Source organism: Symsagittifera roscoffensis, chromosome 6 (genome assembly GCF_963678635.1).
Source record: "Symsagittifera roscoffensis chromosome 6, txSymRosc1.1, whole genome shotgun sequence".
Lineage (NCBI taxonomy): Eukaryota > Metazoa > Xenacoelomorpha > Acoela > Convolutidae > Symsagittifera > Symsagittifera roscoffensis.
This window is the reverse complement of record NC_087067.1, coordinates 17,410,521-17,431,815: the sequence shown is the minus strand read 5'-3', so window position 1 is coordinate 17,431,815 and position 21,295 is coordinate 17,410,521. Positions and strand designations below refer to the sequence as shown.

Here is a 21,295-nt window from a genome sequence, read left to right as displayed (position 1 = left end):
TTCGGGTATCAGTGTTTGAAAAATCACTTTTTAGCCTCTTCATATAGCATTTTCAAACAAAAACATAGCAAGACTTGGTACAAAATTTAAAGATCACCAGGACTTTATTCACGCTAAATTGGAATACAAAAACTATACGTGGAAATGGAACAAAAAATTTTCGGAATCTTATGACAATTACCTTTTGACCTCGTTTTCATTCTTTTCATCTTGCAATTCGGCGTGAAGAAGTTTCACTTTAACTTCGTCTTCTGTCGGAATCAACAATCCTCCATCTCTTGGCGACATTTCGTTCACAGTTTCAGAACCCGCAGTAACCCATGCTAGTCTCTGTTGCCGCCCTCTATTCTGTGCATTTAGCAACTGCATTTTTCTATGTTCATGAAACTTTTCTAATTCATCTCTACTCGGGAGAATATTAACTAACTGCTCATTTGTTAACTGATTCTCGTCGTTGCTATTCGGCTGCAACAGAAACGGACTCCCTCGATTCATTGGCGGTTGGTATCCGAATGCTGGCATACTACCGTGATGATAAAACGACGAATTCATATAATACGGATCAGGTTCCAGGAAACCATGATGATATCCGTGCTGCGGCTGAAGATTCGTGTTTACATTCAGTAGTGGAATTCCTATACTTTGAGGATGAACTTGTTGTTGGTAAAACTCAAATTGTCCCGAGGGATTTTGCTGTTCGGAAAAATTCGAACGCCTGTCTTTTTTCGATTTTCTTCCGTGTTTTTTGTGCGATTTCTTCCCTCTTGGTCGACCAAAGTCTGCCTCGTCTTCGAAGTTGTAGGAAGGAGCTTCGGATGACAGGTTAAACTCGACACTGTTACCATGACGACGCGCCTGGTGGGACTTCCTAGGACTCTGAGAGGCGTAAGTATTGTCCATGGCTCCCTAGAACATCAAAAAAAGATTAACATTGATCGAATTTGTTTCTAGATAAATAAAGAATAACATTTGATCGAAAACTGAAGAGAAAAGACAAGACAAACTAATTAAAATGTAACAAGAAAATTTTAGATACACAAATCCACCGAAAACTTCCAACGAACAAAAAATTTCGTTTTATAAATGATTTTGGATACTGAACTGCTGAAAACGGCACCTAATTACAGCACGAGCCGCCAGTTTTTTTTTACATAAAGCACAGAATGTTCCAAGAAAAACGGAATTAGTCAAAAATTAGAGATTTTTTCTCTTCAGTATTTTCCATAATTTTTTGTCGTTTCCATGGGCTGCTGAATTCATTCGAGACTAGCTTGAAAACATTTTCAGTGTTTTATTCATTTTTTAATTATTTGTAAAAGAAAACGATACTGCGAAAATTTAGAATCCAGCTTACGTTCAATGCTTGCGCTGTCTCTGATCTAATCAGTTTCCTCAGCGTATCCGCATCCACCATGATCGGCTGATGATTACTCATCATTGACTTGTTGTTTCTACCAGAATCCGGACTCTGCAGTAGCAATTGAGGATTGTGCCTCCTTAATTCATCCAGTCTTGCATCCAGAGCAGTCTCGCGACTTAAACGTATTAGTGTCTTTCGTCCAAGCAAAATAAATGAAAAATATCATATGCTAAAAATTAAACTGGTTTGTCACAATTTATCAACGTAGTATTACTTTTTCATGCATGTTCATTGTTCGTTCTTGTTGCTTTCATACACTTTTGACAAAACATTTGTTATACACATTCAGCTAGCAGAAAAAAAAACACTTTCGATTCGATGTATCATTCTATTTTGCCAGCCTTATTTTGACAAATAAGATTGCTTCAGAGAATAATATTAGACGATATCTAAGGTCATTGGTCAAACTTTCCTTGTATGACTCTAATAATCAAATAAACTAACAGTTCAGGCTGGTCAATTGACTGCAAAATTTGGTGTTCTGCGTCTGAAATCAACCCCTCGCTCAATTGATGCTGTTCTCCCGCAGCATTGTACTTCTCGTGGAAAGCCGAGCCGGGTGCTCTTGAACCTCTAGGCGACGACTCGATGGACTGAGTTACCGAAGGCAACGACGAGTCGTGAGCATTTTCGAACTCATTTCTCTTCATATTATTTGAGTGATTTGGATTTGTTCCGTTTGTTCGACCTCTTGAGTCATCCCGCTCGCCGCCAGTTTCGACGCCTAATCTCTCAATATAATACTGCGCGTTTATAGGCATTACAACATACAGTTGCTCTGATAGACGTTCAGGCCACCCGTTCCACGAGACTAAGTAGTTCCAGGAAGCGTTGGCTAACAGGTTTGGGGACACGTCCAGTTTTTGGAAGCCACTTGGTCGGGTAGAAGCTGTCAAACTTGAACTTGTGTTGTCGCGAGTCACCCAGTCACAGAGCCAGTTGAGACAACTCCAACTTCTAAAATAAAAGAGACAGCTTTTCAACTCCTACTCCTAAATTATTTACCGTACTTTTTTTCTGACAGCAAAAAAAAGCTCACAATTTTAGTCTTGACAATTATTTTGCTTATTTTAGGCTCTGTACATTTGTGTACAATTTTTGCCACCAATTGCTTCAACCAAAGGGACACTTCTTACTGCTCCCTCTACGTGTTTATTCAAGGCGTAATCTTAACGTGGCAAATATAAAACAGAGCCGAAGCTTCGCTTCGCAAACACTAGAAAGAACACGCCAAAAAGCAGCTCTATTATCAAGTGCAATAAAAAAGTCAAAATAAGCCTCAAATTAGTAAAAATTCCACACGGTCTCGGTTTCGATCCTGTGACCTAAGAATATAAGTCTCACGCACTAATCACTTAGCCACGGACGCTAAATAAATAATGAACACTAGTCACACATAAAGCAGAGAACAGATGCTATGAAACTTCCAATGCTACAGATTGTGATTATGGCATAAAGGTACAAACACAAGTGAACACTTTTAATGAACACTTTTATTTGGGAGTTAGTTTACAAAAAAGAAGGTTCGCACTAACACACTAGGCTGCTATCTAGTGTAAACAACTTTCAAAAACACCCACTTATCAATATGTTCGCTGTAGAACACTTTTCCAGACAACGTGATCGAATAGGAAATCTGTTCCTTCTGACTAATAGTCGCAAAATGCTCTTCGATCGTGTTGAACTTCTTGAACATCTCTTGTTCCATCGGTATGGTTGATTTGCCACCTAGTTTCTTCGCATCTGAGAAAGACATTTCTGTGAGAGCCAAAGTGTCGGCGAAACTTTTTGAAATTTGAAGACTCAGAGAATCTTCATCTTCATCGTCATTTTTTCCACGCTGTTTTAAGGTTCGTTCTAAAATTAGAAATTACCGTTTCATTCAGCTTGTGACGCGATTTCACCATTTGCTAGTTAAGAACATTCAAATGGGTTCGTTCAGCAAAATTCAGATTTTAAGCACTTTATAACACTAGCACTTAACATAAAAGATGGAACAACTAGCAAATGGATGAATCTTTCGCTTGTATTTAAATCTTTCGCTTGTATTTAAATCTTTCGTTTGTATTTAAAAAACTAGCAAGAGCTCGATGACATTTGACAGATGAAACGTGACAAAACAACTATCTGTATAATTAATGCTGAAAATATTTGATAATAGTCTCATTAGAATTCCAAAATTCAGCTTCCAGTTATCAAGATCTATTTTGATGATCACTCACTTATCGCTCGGGTGCATACAGCCGATTGCAGATAATGTCTCATATTAGGAACCATCAGATCATCCAGCACCTCTCCTGGAGCCCCATTCTCTCCTCCCTTTTCAGCGCCCAGATGCTTTTCCACTTGCTTAGCATACGGTATCAACACTGGTACATTTACCTGTGTTTTTCCGCTGTTTGATCTGTTAGTATCATTGGCGAGCATGATGTCGACACACGTTTCTAGGAAGGATAGATATTCCGGGGTCAGCTCGAACTCTAGCTGACCGATTTCGGGAAAGTCCGTCTGGTTGAAGAACAGATCTGAAACATTTTTAATTTCTGACCACCATAAAATTTGAGTTATGAATCTTCAATAGTTATGATTAACAATTTAAAGTGGTGAACTCTAAATCAATTATCAGGGGAGTCCAAAACTATCGAGTGGGTACTATACATCTGATGGCTAGTTGCTTAAATGGTGGATCCATTTAGTGTACATGGTTTATGGAAAAAACAAAACTCAGGGGGTCTGAATAATTATGCATTTGAGTATTGTAATTTGAATTTTTATTCTGTAGCCACCAGACAGTTTTATATGGAGCCATTAAAACTTCCACTAAAATCTGGGAACAAAAAATGGTGTGGACACATGCAAGATATCATCTTGCGTATCGCGACTAGTTATCAATCCATCACCTGCAACGATGAGTCCATTTTTGATCATGTAACTCCTTTTGGCTCTCTGTTTGTTCACAAAGAGTGTGAAAACCTCCCCTGCTGGAAGGTCAGTTTGGCAGTTTAATCGCAACATCAGTTTCTTGTACTTCTTCTCAAGGATGAACGGCACCTAAATATTTTACTAATCTTAGTTTCTTTCTGCTCAAATGCAATCCCAATAATCACAAGCTTTCGATAAAAACTTCTTTTAATTATTAGCTGCCGCCACAAAGTTCGGCCAATTATGAAAGAACAAAGACCAAATGACGATCTATCTGATGTCTAAAACTATAGCATCAGAACCAATTTTCACATGTTCTATCTTGAAAAGAGAACTGCAGTTAAGAAAAAAAATAAAAATGCAGCTTAGGAAAGTTGCTCTCACTAATTTAGCAGTCCTCGTGATGCTTACAAGCATCGCCCCTTACCGGTGCTAAGCTTCTTTTCAATTACAATACGCTTACAGATTACAAACTGATGACGTTTATCATCTGGACTTACAATTTGGTTCGAGGTGAGATCGTAGTCTGCGTGTGAGAGAGCGAACAGGGATGAGTCGAACACGAAGGAGTCCTCGGTTTCTTCCAGCATGAGACTTGCCCTCGGCTCCACCCTCTTCGGCTGGTGGAAAACTGTCGCCATAACTCTCACACTCCGCTCATTCACCGGCATCTACAACCATAATATGCTCAAAATTTTAAATTACCCAACCGAAGAAAATTGAATTTATAAACAATGCTAACAATGAGTTCTAAACGTTTATCAAATCAATAAAACAGTTTTTTCCATTTCGATTAATACAACCCTTTAGTTTAATCTCAAAACGTCCATTTCCATTCAGTGTTTTTCAAACTTGGTCGACATTTTAAAAAATTTCCCCCAACATTCGTTTCTTAACACCTCCAACATCTGCATATGCGAAAAGAAATTCTTATATTTTTGTCAAAACATATAACTACAACAAAGGTGATCTTTATAGCTAAGCTAACCTCTCTATACACTGTTTCAGTACTTACGCTTCGGAATTCGAGGCGCTAGTTGTAATCGAAAAAGTGACAGCACATTTTTACACAGAGTCGAAGTTGCACTTCGCATACACAAGCAAAAAGATGACCGAAAACTCTACTGGAAAACTGAATGAGTAAAAATTTGAGTCTACAAAAGTTCTCGAGTCACGCACGCCAATTATGACGCATTAGCAGTACCAGTCAATTTGAAAAAAAATCCATTTATCACGCCTCAATTTATAGAGCAGTCTATGGAGCAGTAATAGCATGAAAAAAAAAACGTAAAAAAAAAATAAAATGAATTTTTTAATTTGAGATTTTTTGTGAAAATCATCCCCCACACACGCCATATTAAGTACAAAGTGTCGCTCCTAGTTACAAATCAATTCTGGCAAATAAGCTTCCTTCAACTAATTTGGAACGATTTCTATGACGGATTAAATCTCCCCTTACGCATTAGTAGCCCGTCACAAAATACCGTTTAAAATGGCTTGTTAAAAAGTCGAAATTTGTCTGAAAAAACATTTCGAGTACATATATTCCATTACTTTCGTTCGAAAGTCGGAACAATAATAGTCTGTGTTAAAATCCTTAGCATTGACTGTACTTAATAGCTGATTATTGATCAAAATGAAAACTTTCAAAATAAACACATTTTATCGCAACATCATTCGCGTCGCAACAATATTTCGGTTGGAAAAAAAAGGTTGGACTTAGGTTGGAAAAAAAAGATCGTTCATACTATAACACAAGCATTGCTTGTGTGAAGCAGAACGTTAATACAAGTTTGTTAAATCATATCTAATCATAGGCTCCAATATACACTTATACATCGTAGGCTCCAATTTAAGGGCAGCTCGCGCCAAAAAAAACGCAAATTTTGGCCAATGAGCTGTCATACCCGTTAGTATGCGCGATCTTGAATACTGAATCCGAACGGATTGGCTAGGTAACTCTGTAGGACAACTAAGAGAATAAATAAGACAATTGATTCTTAAAACAGTTTATTTCTCTTCTGGAGCCAATTCACTAAACTTAATGTTTAGCCTTGTCTCTCAAGGTCACTTGACCAGCTCAACGCAGTGAGCCTAATAAAAACTATATTTAAATTGCCAATCCGGCCAAATGATATTCCCCCTCTCAACAAAAATAAATATGTATGTATCAAATTGAGTTTTACGTCCCCTTAGGACCTGAGTTCTTACGTCCCCGTGGGACTGAGTTGAGATTTTAAAGTTTTTCTGCTGTTATCTGTTCCTCTTTGTTTGCCTTCTCTTGGTGCTCTTCGAAATTCGCTTCCTCCACATTTTGTACGTTTATCACCGATAGTACTTCAAGATTTTCAGACGATTTTTCAGGGGTTTCCGCGGGAGATACCAGATCTACTATTTGAGTCGTGCTGGTTTGATGTTTTGGACGTATTGCGTCCAGGAATGTTAGACAGGCTTGGTATTCGGGCAATTTTTTGTGGAAACCATCTCTGTGATGAGGTTCTTGAGGCTTGGTGACCGCTGATCTGGAGTTTTCATTGTTTGGCTGCTTGTTTGTTTATCTGAAGGTGAATCTATGGAGAATTTCTTGGTTGGAGATTGTAGAGTGTCCTCTACTGTATGTATCGGGATCGGATTTCCCAATGCGCCGACAAGTGTTGATTGTCTGGCCCTATTTGACCTGCGTGTTGGTTTTAATTGCTTAGATTGATGTTGTTTCGACTCTGGAGTTGCCTTTTGATTAACCCTCTTGGGTGTAGGGGCTAGATTTTCCGAGGTGGAAGATCCCGAAACCGTTGTTGAGCCTGATGTGGCCGCACTCTCTTTCTCTCCTCTCTGGTCCGTTTGGAATTCCATCCCTCGTTTCGGCGTTTTTGGAGTCGGTCGTCCCCCGGTTCTTTTTCCCATTGCTTTCCGTTTTGTTGTGCTGTTCTGTTGTTCTTTCCGTGTCAGCTTCACGGGTATACCTGAGGCGTCATCTTTAAACATCGGGACAATAATAGTCTGTGTTAAAATTCTTAGCATTGGCTGTACTTAATAGCTGGTTATTGTTCAAAATGAACACATTGTATCGCAACAATATTCGCGTCGCAACAATATTTGCGACTTAGGTTGAAAAAAAAAGATAGTTCATACTATAACACAAGCATTGCTTGTGTAAAGAAGAACGTTAATACAAGTTTGTTAAATCATATCTAATCGTAGGCTCCAATATACACTTAATTAAAGGGCAGCTCGCGCCAAAAAAAACGCAAATTTTGGCAAATGAGCAGAAAGTTTTGACAAAATAGGGCAAAATATTTCACCCTCGACAAAAGCATAGATGCTCCCCTGTCTGTTTATCTAATGATATCATAAACATAACCTCATACTAAAAACTTAGTTAGCTTTTGAATGGTTAATTTACCTGCATGAACAATGATATGAGACAATCTATGAGTGCGATTTCCTCCCCCATGAACTTGGCGAATGGCAGTAGGAAGTTTGCCCAATGGATTGCCGCCTCCCATGAATCCCAGATCGCGTCGTCGAAAACGCCGGTATCGTCGGGCGAACGGTCCTGTAAAGTAAAACAATGACTGTTAGGATAAACCACAAGCAAATCAAAATTACACATCCAACTGTAACTATTTTTTAAAGGAAAATGAGCCCGATAAACATGAAAATTAGCCGTGTTGTAGCGTGCCATTTGAACAGGTTTTTTTCAGCCCAATGAGCAAATTTGAGCACGCACACTACACTTTTACCAGAGCTAGTATCATAAAGAAACCACAGGCCTTTTACAATTTAAATTTAGGCCTTGGCAAACAACTTTGAAAAATAGAGGTTTGAAAAATTAAATATAGGTTTGAAAAAATTATGGTTACATTAACAAGTGCCGTGTAGTTTTGGTTGTATGTTCGGATGGCCTGGTTAAATTGGTCTCTGCAATGAGTCATCCACATGACGAAGAGAGTGGACCTCAGACACCGAGTGAGAGGAGTGTACTGTTTTTCGTCCAAGAGGGAGACATCCACCGCTGAACTCACTCGAGAGACCAGTACTTCTGGAAGCTAAAAGGAAAGGGATATTATTAGATATTTTAAAATGGCACCTTTTTTTCTCGCAATTTTTCTCGAGATAACAAAAATCTTGCAAAAAGAAAATTTTCGTTAACTCTTGAAAATATTGACAGTATTTCCACAAATATTGCAATGGGCATGGAATTCATTACGCAGGGATTCATTTCTAGGTTTAAAATTTGTAGACCATTTAACTATACCATTTAACTAACTCTATTTATGCAAAAAAAATCCTAAGTGGGTACGACAGAAAGACATATCTAAGAGACTTGATGGTTATACTTGAGAACATTGGACACTGTCAATTCGAATGATATTAAGGCATCTCAAAAAGTTTCAGTGATGCAGGGTACTTAAACTTTATGGCTCCACGGTATTGTCAACTGATCCCTCCCATATAAATTCGAGTATTAAAATTTCCTTTTGCGCCACATATCCTTCTTTTATCCTATAAATTTTATTTGGTTCACATATCCTTCTTTTATTTGGTTTAACTTTTAATTGGTCTATAAATTTTATTTGGTATACTTTACAACTGAAAGTACTCACTGTTTGTTTTGTTTTCGTCAACTTCTTCTGTACTTTTAGCAAGTAATGCTTCACCAGAAACTGGTCACAATTTGCAGCTTGCATTGACACTCGCAAGACATACATCAACTGCTGCAAAGTCCTTCTCACCAAATCCTCCTCGCTTTCTGATTGATCAGTTGCACTTGGTGGCATGAACAAAGGAAGAGAAGGGAGCGAAATGTTTTCCGGGATGAAAAGATTGAACGAGCTCGCTGATAATAATACACGAGAGGTCAAATCGTCAACCAAAGCAGGCATAACATCGACGCCACAGACAATTCCCAGTTGGAAAAGATCCCCCAATTCCTTCATCGCTCTGACAATTTGGTCGGTTTGCGTCAGGGACATCAAGAATGCTGAAAATAGTGAATTTGACAAATCTACATACATCCTTTTTTTTATTTCTTTAGACTGCCGGTGAAAAATAATACACGAGCATCAGCGACCATAAGTCGAAAATTCCTTACCTTGAGAATCGAATAGTTTCTGAAACTCCTGGGTTAACTTCAGGACATTCTCACGGGGATCCGCCAATTGATAAGCTCTAAAACGTAAATTTAGAACTCGACTCGCATTTGGACTGATCAAATCGATGATTGAATAAAAACTACATTTCAAGCTGTACGGAAACCTTCAGTACCATTTTTCTCGATACCGATAAACATTTTTCTATTTCGCCCATGCAGTCTGATCTACATTCAGAAGGGCTTTCATACGCAGAGGCGAAACGGAGCTTCGTATCACCTGCGATACAATGCAAGCGCAGCAATGCAAGCTAGCGAATAGAAAATGAGGCGGAAATAACATCGAAAACAAAGTTTGGGAAAAATGAAAATAATTTCAGAAAAACAGCCGAAAACACACCCACCAGTATTGTATAAGCTTTTAGCATTTACTGAGCGGCTTCTAAGCTGACAACAATGGGTAGACAACAAAAAATGTCCTAAAAACTGCCATACAATTTTTAGCTATTAAGTTTCAAAACTTTGAAATCTTGCAACAGACACATGAATTTTTTTAAATGATCACTTTTCGCCCTTGAAGCGGCACAAAACAAGGTAACTAAGCCAATAACATAGCCAAATGCCAGTTGGAAAAGAGTATTGAATGCAAGTAAACAGAACAAAATACTACTTACTTTTTCATGTAATAAAACATAAAACCAAATGTAAAAATTATGCATTTCACAAAAATTGTGAGATACATTGAGTTGGAAAAAGTTCTGAAATGGGGCTTTTTATCATTGTATTGCTGTTTGAACAATTAAATTTTTTCGCTTCATTTGATGATTTAAAAATGCATCAACTGTGTTAAATTTTTACGAATCAAATGTTAGAGCACATGACATTATACTGCTACCGCAGCCTACCGATTCAAAGTGCCACCAAAATTAGCACTTTTATTTGCGACTTAGGTTGAAGAAAAAAGAAGTTTCGTACCAATACACGCATTTCACAAGTGGAAAAACTGAATCAATAGGTAAAGTTCTTATTCCACTGGAAATCTAAGAACTAAACTCTACTTTCGAATCTAGAAATCGCGTTATTTCCTTGTTCAAATTTTGAGAGTGCTATTTAAGTGAGATTCAGCAGATGAATTTCAATTGAAATCAAAAAGTGCATTTACACCTAAGTGCATTCATAAATGCATTAATATGTCTGAAGGCACATCTGAAGGCAATATGTCTGAAGGCACAAAAAAAATTACCAAGACCTATATAAGAGTCACTCCGTCTAAGGGAAAAAGTCACCACGTTCATTACTCTTAAAAAATATACCGTAACCATTTAGGCCGAATAAAACTTTAAGCGAAAAAAAAGAATAGAAAACAAAGGAAAATATACAACGAAGGGGTATCGATTTACAGGAGTAAACCAAGATTACTTGCATCTACGATAGAAATTGCTGACATCACAAAAAAGTACCCGATGTGGCAACTGAGCCGATAAAACATAAGCAGGCAGACAAGAGTCCTACAATTCAATTTTTGCCAAAAAAAAAAACATTTCAATTTCATCAATTCTGAAGAAAAAAAAACGAGGTCCGACTTGGACTCGAACCCCAGACTTTAGGGTAAAAAGGCATTCACGTTATCTCTACGCCAGGCGGTAAAATGCCTCGAAGCCACTAAGGTTCAATAATAAAGCGAATTCACAATTTCTTACAAATATGTAAGAAAGGTTGTTTACGTAAAAAAGTATAGGCCCGATTACAAGACACTTGCTCTCACAAGTGTTATCATTATCCGTCATACCTCGATCAAACCTGATGTTTCTCTTTGAGGTATTTCTTTTAACAGATTACAGCCGAAGCATAATTTACCTGTTATCATTTAGTTTGTACGCCGCGCATAAAACAGCTATCGACAGTCTATTGTTTCCCATGAGTTGACAGAACTTCGCTGCTTCAGTGAACAAACCACATACGAACATAAGCGACAACGCCAACTGAGGCGATACTAAAGAAGATAACCTCCACTTTTTAATTGCCGAAGCAATTTTCAACCTGGCTAAAAACACTTTTCGTCCTTCAAATGACTTCTCCGCATTTTCGTCCAACAGCGACTGCAATTCAATTGCACGATGCGATGGGTAGACGAATAGTTTCTGGTTGGCTAAGAAGTAACGTCCTAGGAATCTGGCGACTGATCGCAGCGCCGATGTCCTATTTTGCACTATTGTGAATTCGTCTTCCGTAGAGTGACCGAGTTTAGGCCTTGATTGAGATGCAGAAATGGAGAAGAGCACTGGAATGTACTTCATGTTTCCTTTGTCGTTGGCTACCAAGTTGACGAACGAAATCTGGAGCAAATGATTATGAAGTGAACTAACTCTTTAATAGAAACAACAAGTTTTTCAATACCTCAATTTGATTAAGAGCTAGCATAGATAAACAAGTATAACCGGTTACTGAGTAAGTAGCACAATATGTACCGACCTAAGTCTTAAAAAATACAACAAAAGTTTTTACTAATTAGCGTCGTTTTTTCTGCGTGCGGTGATAAAAAGATCTCAACGAAACAAAAGAACTAAGGCAAATTCGACAATCATAGTTAAACTGAAAAACAGTTTTTGCAAAAAAAGTTACTAGAACAAAAAAACGCCTTTAATTTTTTTCCAATTTTTTTTGCAGAAATTTTCCCAAAATGGCGCTAAAAAATTTCAAAAACTAACTATACTCGAGTAAAACTATATTTTCACGGCTTAAATTAAGCATAAATAAGCTATTGTAAGCCTGCAAGCTCACTTATTAACTCGAAATTAGATTAAAAAACAAAAAGCTCAAGCCGGTTCTTCTCGATACTGAGAACAACTTTTAAAAACTATTTTAAAGTCGGTTGTTTCATTCCGATGATTATTTATGGTACCGAATTTTGCGCTGAAAACAAAAAAACTAAAACACGCCCGAATACAAAATTCCTTCCATTTTAAATCGTCGGAACAAAAATACAAAATCTCAGATTTGGCGGGGTTTGATGAGACCGTCTTTTTTCGAGAAAGTCAAAAAGTTTCAAAAAAACGGTGAAAACCAAATAATTGACTTTTCCAAGGACCATTATTTTGTGGGAGAAAATGGGCGTAGCCGCTCATGCAGGAGAACTACACACAACTTGTTCTTTAGATTGAACCAAATATCTCAGATTCAGGAGGGATTTTCGAATTTCCAAGAAAATAAATATGGGCTTAGATTCGAATTTTTAGAACAATTTATGATTGACACTTTTTTGATAAAATTAACCCAACTTGAGATAACTGGATCACAAGATCAAATTTTTGTTTTGCTGGGAGATCTGATAATTAAATTCCATATTTGAAATTAGATGTCGATAGTGGAGTTTGCTTTGCTTTTAACAAAGGAAATGAACTCAACACAAATCAAAAGTAAAACCGGGAAAAATTAAATTTGAGCCTGGACAAGTTTCACTGGAAAAAAAATCATCGCAACCTATATAAGAGTCTGAATTTCATTCGTCGTCTCTTAAAAAAGGAACTTTCCATGGGTCATAACTTTTCGTTTAAAATATTAGGGCGCAGCCGCTTATGCAGGGGAGCTTCCCAAAACCCGTCTTTTCTAATGAAATCAAAATCTCAGATTTGAAAAGGGCCATAACTTTTTGTGTAAAAAAAATTGGGTGCAGCCGCTTATGCAAACAAGGAGATTCCCAAGACCTGTTCTATACATTGAAACCAAAATATCAGATATAGGGTGCCAGTTTTCGAGAATATGACAAAAAAACAGCGGTCAAAAATTACCCCCACTGACTTTTTTGAAGGTTGTCGAAAACAGGTTAAGGTAAAAAGCAATAATGGGATTATGCATGCACACAGGGGAATGGGCGGATATTCCATTGCCACCTTTTTTGAAAATTGGTTCAGAAAAAAAATTCTAATAATAATTAATAATAAAAAAAAAAAAACTTGATCCCATAAATTTTCATAGTATCTGTTTTTATCAAGCAGGAATTTGATCTGAATTATCAAAACTTATTTTTGAATCAAAACTTTGCTTTAACGCCAGGTGTCAAGATTGGGCGAAACTATATCTGAGAACATCTAACTAAACTGTTGATATGACGACTGTAAATGAACTTACCGGAAACTTCTTCAAATTATCCGTCATCAACAACTCCGGCATATTCTTCACAGGTACGAGAGTATCTTCCGGTGCAAAGTAACAACTCACACAATTGTCGATCAGCTGGAGAACATTCTTTATGTCATAATTCTCCAAGAAGAAATACAGCATCGACAATGTCGAATTACCTAGTTTATCCTCCGAATTTAACTCGGAATCCGTTTTTATACCTCGTTTTTGGTACTCCTTTGTTATGCACCCTATGCGCTGCTTGTAGGGAATCGTCGTCTCAACCATTTTTCGTGCAATTGAATCTGGCTCAGCCGAATCGTGTAAGTACTTCGGTTCGATTCCTGCTTTGGTCAAGGTTTTTTGAGAGAATAGCAAGTAGTCCATAGTTTGCTCACGTTGTACTTTTGAAGCGACGTCTTTGAGAAACGTGAAAGCAGCTAAATATTGGTTCTTCAGGTCTGCAGCCCGGCTGAAATAGATTTTTTACTTACCGGCGTGCTACCTACGGTGGTTCAAAACACTATCAATCCTGAAAAATGCTTCCTAAAATACTTTATAACCATAATAAAAAATTTAATTGTCTTTACGAAAAATGTAGCATAAAATCCTAAAACAAAGACCGGCCTAACTCATCAGCTCTGTATATTTTCGCATTTCAGAAAATTACAGAGGCGAAGCCACACTTCGCAAACAAGCTTAGTAGCTCAAGGGAACTTTAAAATCCAAATTACGAAAACCAGTTTTGGAAAAAAACTTCAACCCACAGAACGCGAACCTCCAACCCCAGCGCTACAGATGAAAACCAAGTTGCCAACCGCATGACGTGGTTTACCTTGCCTCTCCAAGCCCGATTGCAATTATCTTGTTTAATCTCATGAAACTTAAAGTTTCGAATAGACTCAAAAATCTATAACAGAAACATATCCAACTGACAGTTGGAAAAATTTCATAAGATTAAACTCAAAAATCTATAACAGAAACATATCCAACTGACAGTTGGAAAAGAGTAATGAACGCAATGAAACTGAAACAAAACTGACTTTTTTTAAAAAATCTTCAACATTTGAATTTCGAAGAAAACATAGATGGCTTTAAAGCTCTTTGAATTTGTAGAACAATTTATGATGGACACTTTTTTGTTAAAATTAACCCAATTTGAGAAAACTGGATCAACAGGCAAAACTTTTATTTCACTGGGATATCTGATAATTAATTTCCATTTTCGAAATTAGAAGACCATTACATTTTTCGAGACCTTTACATTTTTGCTGTTCGATAGTGGATTTTGCCTTCCTTTTAACAATGGAAACGCACTGAGCTTAAAAAGAAATCTTAATTCAAACTGCGAAAATCAAAAATGAGCGTAAACAAATTTTAAGACTTTTCCTGAAAAAAACCTAACAAAAAAATCAGCAAGACCTATATAAGAGTCGTCACCACGTTCATTACTTTTAATAACTTTTTTGTTCTAATGGTGCATTTTTAATACTGATAGAACTAAAATTCTTACCGTTAAAAAAAAGTAAACAACTCACCTGCCATTGACTGATACTTTACATTTCACGCCGCTCAGAGGAACAACTTGCGCCTTCTCAATCTGTTGATTAATCGCATTACTCAGCAATCTCATCTGCAACTTGTTGCCGAAACTTTTCTCAGTTGACGAATAAACTTGACACACGTTCATCGAAATATTCGTCAACAGACAGTATGGAACTACTTTATTGGCATTCGGCGTGAAAAGAGCGACGAAGAGAATGTTAGCAACAAGTCGTGAAATTAGAAAATGGAGCACCATTTCTCGTTTGAAGTCAAACTGACCAGCTAGATAATCGTTTGTTTTGGCCACAATGCAGAGTAACTCTATCATTTTTCTTACAGAAGCTAGCACTTTTTCGTTATCATTACAATTAGCACGGGCATTGTTATTCGACAAAATTCGATCGTACTCATAAGGAGAAACAGTTTCAGCTTTTAGTTCGAAATAGCCATACATCTGTGACAACTGCATTAAGGCAGCGTTTAGTAGATTTATCAGTTGGCTATCATCATCCTGCAAGCTTTGATAACTGCTGACTCTGTTCAACGATAAAGTACTGGCGTTTCTCCTCGACATGATGGTATCGTTACTTCCGATGTTACCCAAGTAATTCTCGTAAGCGGCGACCAGGTCGGGAATCGAACTGTTGTTGTTACCAACCGAAAAACTTCTCGCGATCCGCATCGCATTTTCGGACACTGCTGTGCTTCTTGCTCGTGGCCTTTTCGAGTCTTTTCTAGGGGACGCGACTTTAATAGACGCTTCCAAAGACTGCAGCAAGTCTTCTGTTTCAATGAAAAGCGAGTCAAAAATAGCGGCACTTAACGAGAGCGATTTGTCGAGGATATTAAATCGAAATATTGAAGCATAGAACCCGTCTGTAATTACAAACAGGTCATCAGGACCACTATGCGTTCGAATCAGGAACTTCTGCTTGCTGCTTAATCCGCTATTGCTGAAATCGCAACCTCTGACTTTATTTAAACCATCAGATTTTAAAAAATATATTTCATCCAAAAGGAAAATTTTTGTTCAGGAGACTCAAGCCACTGACTTTTGAATATACCGAGTTTGCTTCAAGCTTGAGAACTTTTAATGATATAATTAGCGGTTAGAAAAGCAGAGAGGAGACAAAACTGACTATGAATTTCTTTGACTATTTCCACCCCCTATGGTACCTAGTAGCGTGTCTCCCCCTTTGCAATAGAGAGAGGGAGGAAATAGTTAAAAACATCGCACTTTTAAATATAACGATGATTAAAAATTGGACCAAAATACCTTGCCGGCAAAGACAATACATGCAGATACATCTGAGCATCAGCTGACAATTGAGAACAGTCCAATGACAACTGCTGTCCAAAAATAGTGAATGCACACAAGTTTCCCTCTTTAGTCAGAACAAGCAGCAAGCTTGAATCTGCAGAAAACTGCAAGGCTGCTAGTGAATGTGTCCTCGCACTTTTTGGTCTGTTTTGGTCCGACAATGTTTTCAGAGTATTTCCTAATTTCTCTCCCTGGATGGAACCAATATGCAACACACTTCCAATTTGTTTTGAACTGAGGGCACAAACTGCGAAGTAGTTAGCGTTAAGACTGATACAAGAATGGATTTGAGAAGTAGGCGAGCAGTCATGCGTGTCGATCTGCCAGCGTCTCTGACTAATTTCAATCCTAAATAGCCATTTGAATAATTTGAAAGGGTCTAGAATTCAACAGAAGTTGTCCATTCAACAGCGTTTTTCTGCCTTTTAAATTTGCGTTAATTATGCATCATTTAGTTGACTTTTCTGATACTACGAGCAGTAGCAAGCCGTTTGAGCAGTAGCGTTGTTCTGGTTGTCCAACCTTAATTTTTAAGTGCCTTGTCTTCGATGGCAACATGTATTAAATTTGAGGGGGCACAACTGGTCCAAATTTCTAAAAAACGACTATTTATATTTTTAAAAATGCCTGCGCCAAACACAGTCCTTCCTATGAAAATTTTGTTCCTTCCAATGTTTCGGCAGAATTCAAAAACTTCAAAACGGCTGACCTAAAAAAGCTCGACATTTTGCAAAAAAATGACCCTCCTTCAAAAATTCCCGCGCAAGCCACTGCGCGTAAGACAAGTCAAGTATCCAGTTAGCTCACGATACTCAAATAGGCTTCGATAAGACCACCAGCAGATTTAGGGGGCGGATTTCGACCCCCTTTTCTAAAGGCGCCAATATATACTAATTTTGAGGGGGGAGCGCGCGCCGAATAAACGCGATTTTTTTTGGTAGAAATTTTCCAAAAATTGCCTAAACACGCCTTTATTTGGCATGTTTTTTCAAAATTTTGCCTGCGGCGTAGAAAATTTGGTCAAAAAGGGGTCTTTATAGTGATTTAGGAGAGCTCAGAAAATCAATTTGGTCGATCTAAAAAAGGACAAATTTTTTTTGAAAATCCGCACCCCCCCCCTCGAGAAAATCTTAGATCCGCCCCTGTATAAGACTGAACTTGTTACTAAAAAAATAAGTTGCTCTAAATTTGCACACATAATGTGTTAAATGCTGCTGTGAAAATTATAATATGTGGCGCTTCCATGAACAGGATAGAGTGAACAGGATATATCAACAGGTGAAGTCCTGAGATTTTCTTCCAGGTTATTCACTCACTTGGATTGGGTGGCGAACACAGACACCTTGTTCACGACTATTGCATCTCGTACTGGTTGAAACACTAACACAATGCATCTGCACGAAGCTTCTTGCTCCTATATACAAAAAACCATCTCGTAACTTTTTGAGAACACGCGATTTCAACAGTTTGTATGAGTTTTGATAGGGCGGGTCAAAATATTCTCACAATGTGATGATATTGAATGTGCTCTTTAAAAGAGTTGAATGGTTTTCGGCTGGTAAAACTTATAACAAATTTCGAGTAGCATGAAAAGTATGATGGGATGGATGGTTCACCTCGTAAAAGCATGAAGAGACCGAATACGATTCACTTTCTGGTGAAATGGAGGTGTAAGCGAAGTTGTCTCTGCACTGTTCTCGTGTTTTGAGCTGAATGAAGTAGACATTAAGAGCGGCTGTCACAATCAACACAGACTGCGCCTCATTATCAGCTGCTAGATGAATTATTTCTGAAACAGGGAGACCTAATTTCACGCAAAACACTAACCCAGACATTTCTACTGGCTTAGAAAGTGTACTCCAATTGCTTGGAAAATGTACCCCATTTGATTGGAAAATGATTGGTATCGTAATTAGCGGATAAATATTTCAACGCCTTAGTTTTTGTTCAATTTCTTCAATCTATCATGTATACAAAACGGCAATTAAGAGTTTCTTTTTCTTGACTGGCGAGGTTATTCTTGTCACTTTTTAAATAAGGACAAATGATACAATGAGCAGAAAGACAGCCAATTAAATTAATCAAGGAACTTTTCCAGAGCATCCACGACCTATTCACTCAAACTTTTATAGATCAAAACAAGACTACTCGTATATAAGGGCAACGCCCTGAATGCTCCGACTTCATCTTAATCCCTATCGAATAGATTTTTGCGAAAAACAAACATTGAAAAACTATGAACATTGGACAATATCAAAGATCCAAAGTGAAAACTTGAAAATTAATACGACTGATTAGCTAGCCTCAATTCAATTTAGAACGATTAAGTTGTGCGCCACGAATAAATAACTCGCGTTACGCTTTCAGGATAAAATCTTCAAAGTGTGCATTAATTAATCCAGAGCATGGCCAAACTGGCGATTCTCAAACTTCCAAAACATTGCAAAAAATGAAGGTAGGAAAAATATCTTTTTAAATTTGATTTTAGGGAGTCGATATCTTCAATGGAGCATAAAAGTTTTTCGTTAAAAAAACTGTTATTCCGATCGCCAAAAATGACTGAATATTAAAAAAACCACACCGAGCATAAATAATCCGTTTTCTTCGAAAATCAGCACAAATACTGCAGTTTAAAAGTTCAGCCAACCGAAGATACATTTACAAAAACCTCAAGTATTGTTTTTCATCATGAAAAACGAAAACATCGATTTTACTTATAATTTTCATCAAAACTAATTTAAAAATTAAATTAAACACAGCTTCGCACCACATGCGATACCAGAACGCCGCTAAAATGGAAAAAAATGAAATTTTTCGAAATGACAACAAAACTAGATCTATGAATCAGGCTAATTTTGAAATGAAAACATGTCAGGACAAAAGAATGTGAATTTCGAATCGGAGGAAAAATTACGAAGCGGTTAAAAAGCCGAAAATAGCTTAGCAGAAACCTTTAAGACAAGAGTTAAGACTAAAAAACAAAAACCCTCATACAAAAACTATTAGCTGGTCAAAAACGCAATATGAGGCCACTAAGCCAATTTTATTTGGGCCCAAATTTATAATGCCGAGAAAAAAAGCCGAAAAAATTGCTGCCATGACAAACTTGAGCTAATATTTCTATAAATAATTTAGCAAGTTAGTGAGCATAGAAATATGCTTGCCTTGAAACGTCTCAAATTTAGCTCACCAAGCCAAAAAAACATACGCCAAAAACCTTTGAGCAGAATAAAGTTTTAAGCGACGAAATAAACAAGAAAAATATAAAAAGCCAAAAAATTACAAGCTGAAGTAAATCAAAAAATTAAAATCAACTACAATGTAAAATGCGAACAGCAAAAAAAAATTATACGATGTGGCACCTGAGCCGACAAAACATGAGCAGAGAAAAATAATAAGCCGACAATTTCGAACCCAGGAGCATTGCCTTCCAAGGCGATTTGTTACTTCCAGGCCAAGTGTGCCGGAGACGCAAAAAATTTTGAATTCAAATATGAACTAAACTTAAATCTACCATTTCTAATTTGGACCATTCATTTTTCAAAAAAAGCGTATTGTCCGGACTTAAATCCTTGCTCGTCGTTAGGCCAAGCATGAACGTTACCTCTACAACAATTGTGCAGAAGGCCTATGACAATGACAACTAAGCTGATAAAGCGCTGACCGATCAATATTTTTTCAAGCTAGAAAGAAACCTGGACTCCAGTAGAGCCAGTTCATTGCCTTCAGGCTAAACATGCATCATAAAAGGTAGAAGTTAAATTGATTATGAGCCAAGCTATCCAATGACTCGTGATCCTGCCTAAACTAATCATTAAACCTGAAAAAACGCCTGTGTCAATTTGATGATGCTTGCAACTCGCAAAGGTAAACATCTGATTCTTATTCAACTCGGAACGTTTATTTGATTCGAAAAACTGATACCAAGTAAAAACCTATCACGTTCACGCCATTTGAACTTCAACTATGTTCATGATAGTCATTTTTTAGAAAGTTATACCATAAGAAAACTGTACCAATAAGCAACTTTTTTTTTACCGCTGTGAAGTCAAAAAATTGAGGTCCGTTTTTGAATCTAGGGCTAAATTCACCTTGCGTTTTTGCTGTTTGGTAGGGGAGTCTGCCTTCATTATAACAAAGGAAATGGACTGGAAAAGAAATCAAAAGTCAAATCGCGAAAACTCGAATTTGAGAGTAAACAAAAATTGAAACTTTTCTTTTCTTTTCTGACAACATTTAGATCGAAAAAAAAATAGACGTTAACATAAATCGAGAGCAAATTATCAGAGCTTTCCTCTATGAAAATTTCCACTCCAGTTTTTACCACATGTTCTTCAAACCACTACGTAAAACACTAGAAAGCTGAGTTTTGTTGATTTTTACACTGAACAATTCAATTATCTTATGCGAGACAGAACTTATGCAGCCATTTTTAGACCCAAAACTTCTTGAAACCCAGTTTTGAAAATTTCATAGAGTGTAGCTCTGATCATTTAAGCTCAATTTAAGCAGAACTTTTATTAAGTAAATGCTGTCCAAAAGAATCTTTTAAAACGGGCATTTATATGAGTAAAGCCCTAGATTTGTGTTTAATTTTGACGACTCGTGTAAGCGAAAATCACTTTGAAAAATTGTTTAGGTGGAAACATTTAATTCCCAACAACAAGTAAAGTTGCCCTCTCAAAAGAAAAAGGTCAGCTGAAAAATCTTACTGGGTCGGTTATCTGCTATTGGACGAAAGACTGACGATGAGCACCAGAAAAGCTCCTTCAGAAAATCAAAAGTGAAAATTGTTCCACTACTCAGGACACCCACGAACTTTAAGCCTAAAAACAGTCATTTATGTCATTAGCTACACACAAATAATTATTACATT

The 21,295-nt window shown here is 37.3% G+C and overlaps 1 protein-coding gene across 3 annotated transcripts in view; it reads right to left on the bottom strand.

The window, feature by feature from the left end:
* The window catches only part of LOC134847738 (uncharacterized), a 430,557-nt gene that overhangs the window by 12,382 nt on the left and 396,880 nt on the right, over positions 1 to 21,295 (bottom strand). For all 3 annotated transcript variants that reach the window (XM_063864932.1, XM_063864933.1, XM_063864934.1), the window contains exons 3-20: positions 21,132 to 21,245; positions 18,036 to 18,208; positions 17,736 to 17,833; positions 16,375 to 16,767; positions 15,092 to 16,051; positions 13,563 to 14,025; positions 11,292 to 11,770; positions 9,438 to 9,514; positions 8,950 to 9,326; positions 8,206 to 8,391; positions 7,746 to 7,898; positions 4,843 to 5,013; positions 4,321 to 4,471; positions 3,643 to 3,945; positions 3,001 to 3,277; positions 1,865 to 2,377; positions 1,355 to 1,535; positions 182 to 906 (exon numbers count right to left, since the gene is read on the bottom strand). In XM_063864932.1, coding sequence (XP_063721002.1) covers positions 182 to 906; positions 1,355 to 1,535; positions 1,865 to 2,377; positions 3,001 to 3,277; positions 3,643 to 3,945; positions 4,321 to 4,471; positions 4,843 to 5,013; positions 7,746 to 7,898; positions 8,206 to 8,391; positions 8,950 to 9,326; positions 9,438 to 9,514; positions 11,292 to 11,770; positions 13,563 to 14,025; positions 15,092 to 16,051; positions 16,375 to 16,767; positions 17,736 to 17,833; positions 18,036 to 18,208; positions 21,132 to 21,245 — 5,794 coding nt within the window. The remainder of the gene's footprint in view (positions 1 to 181; positions 907 to 1,354; positions 1,536 to 1,864; positions 2,378 to 3,000; positions 3,278 to 3,642; positions 3,946 to 4,320; positions 4,472 to 4,842; positions 5,014 to 7,745; positions 7,899 to 8,205; positions 8,392 to 8,949; positions 9,327 to 9,437; positions 9,515 to 11,291; positions 11,771 to 13,562; positions 14,026 to 15,091; positions 16,052 to 16,374; positions 16,768 to 17,735; positions 17,834 to 18,035; positions 18,209 to 21,131; positions 21,246 to 21,295) is intronic.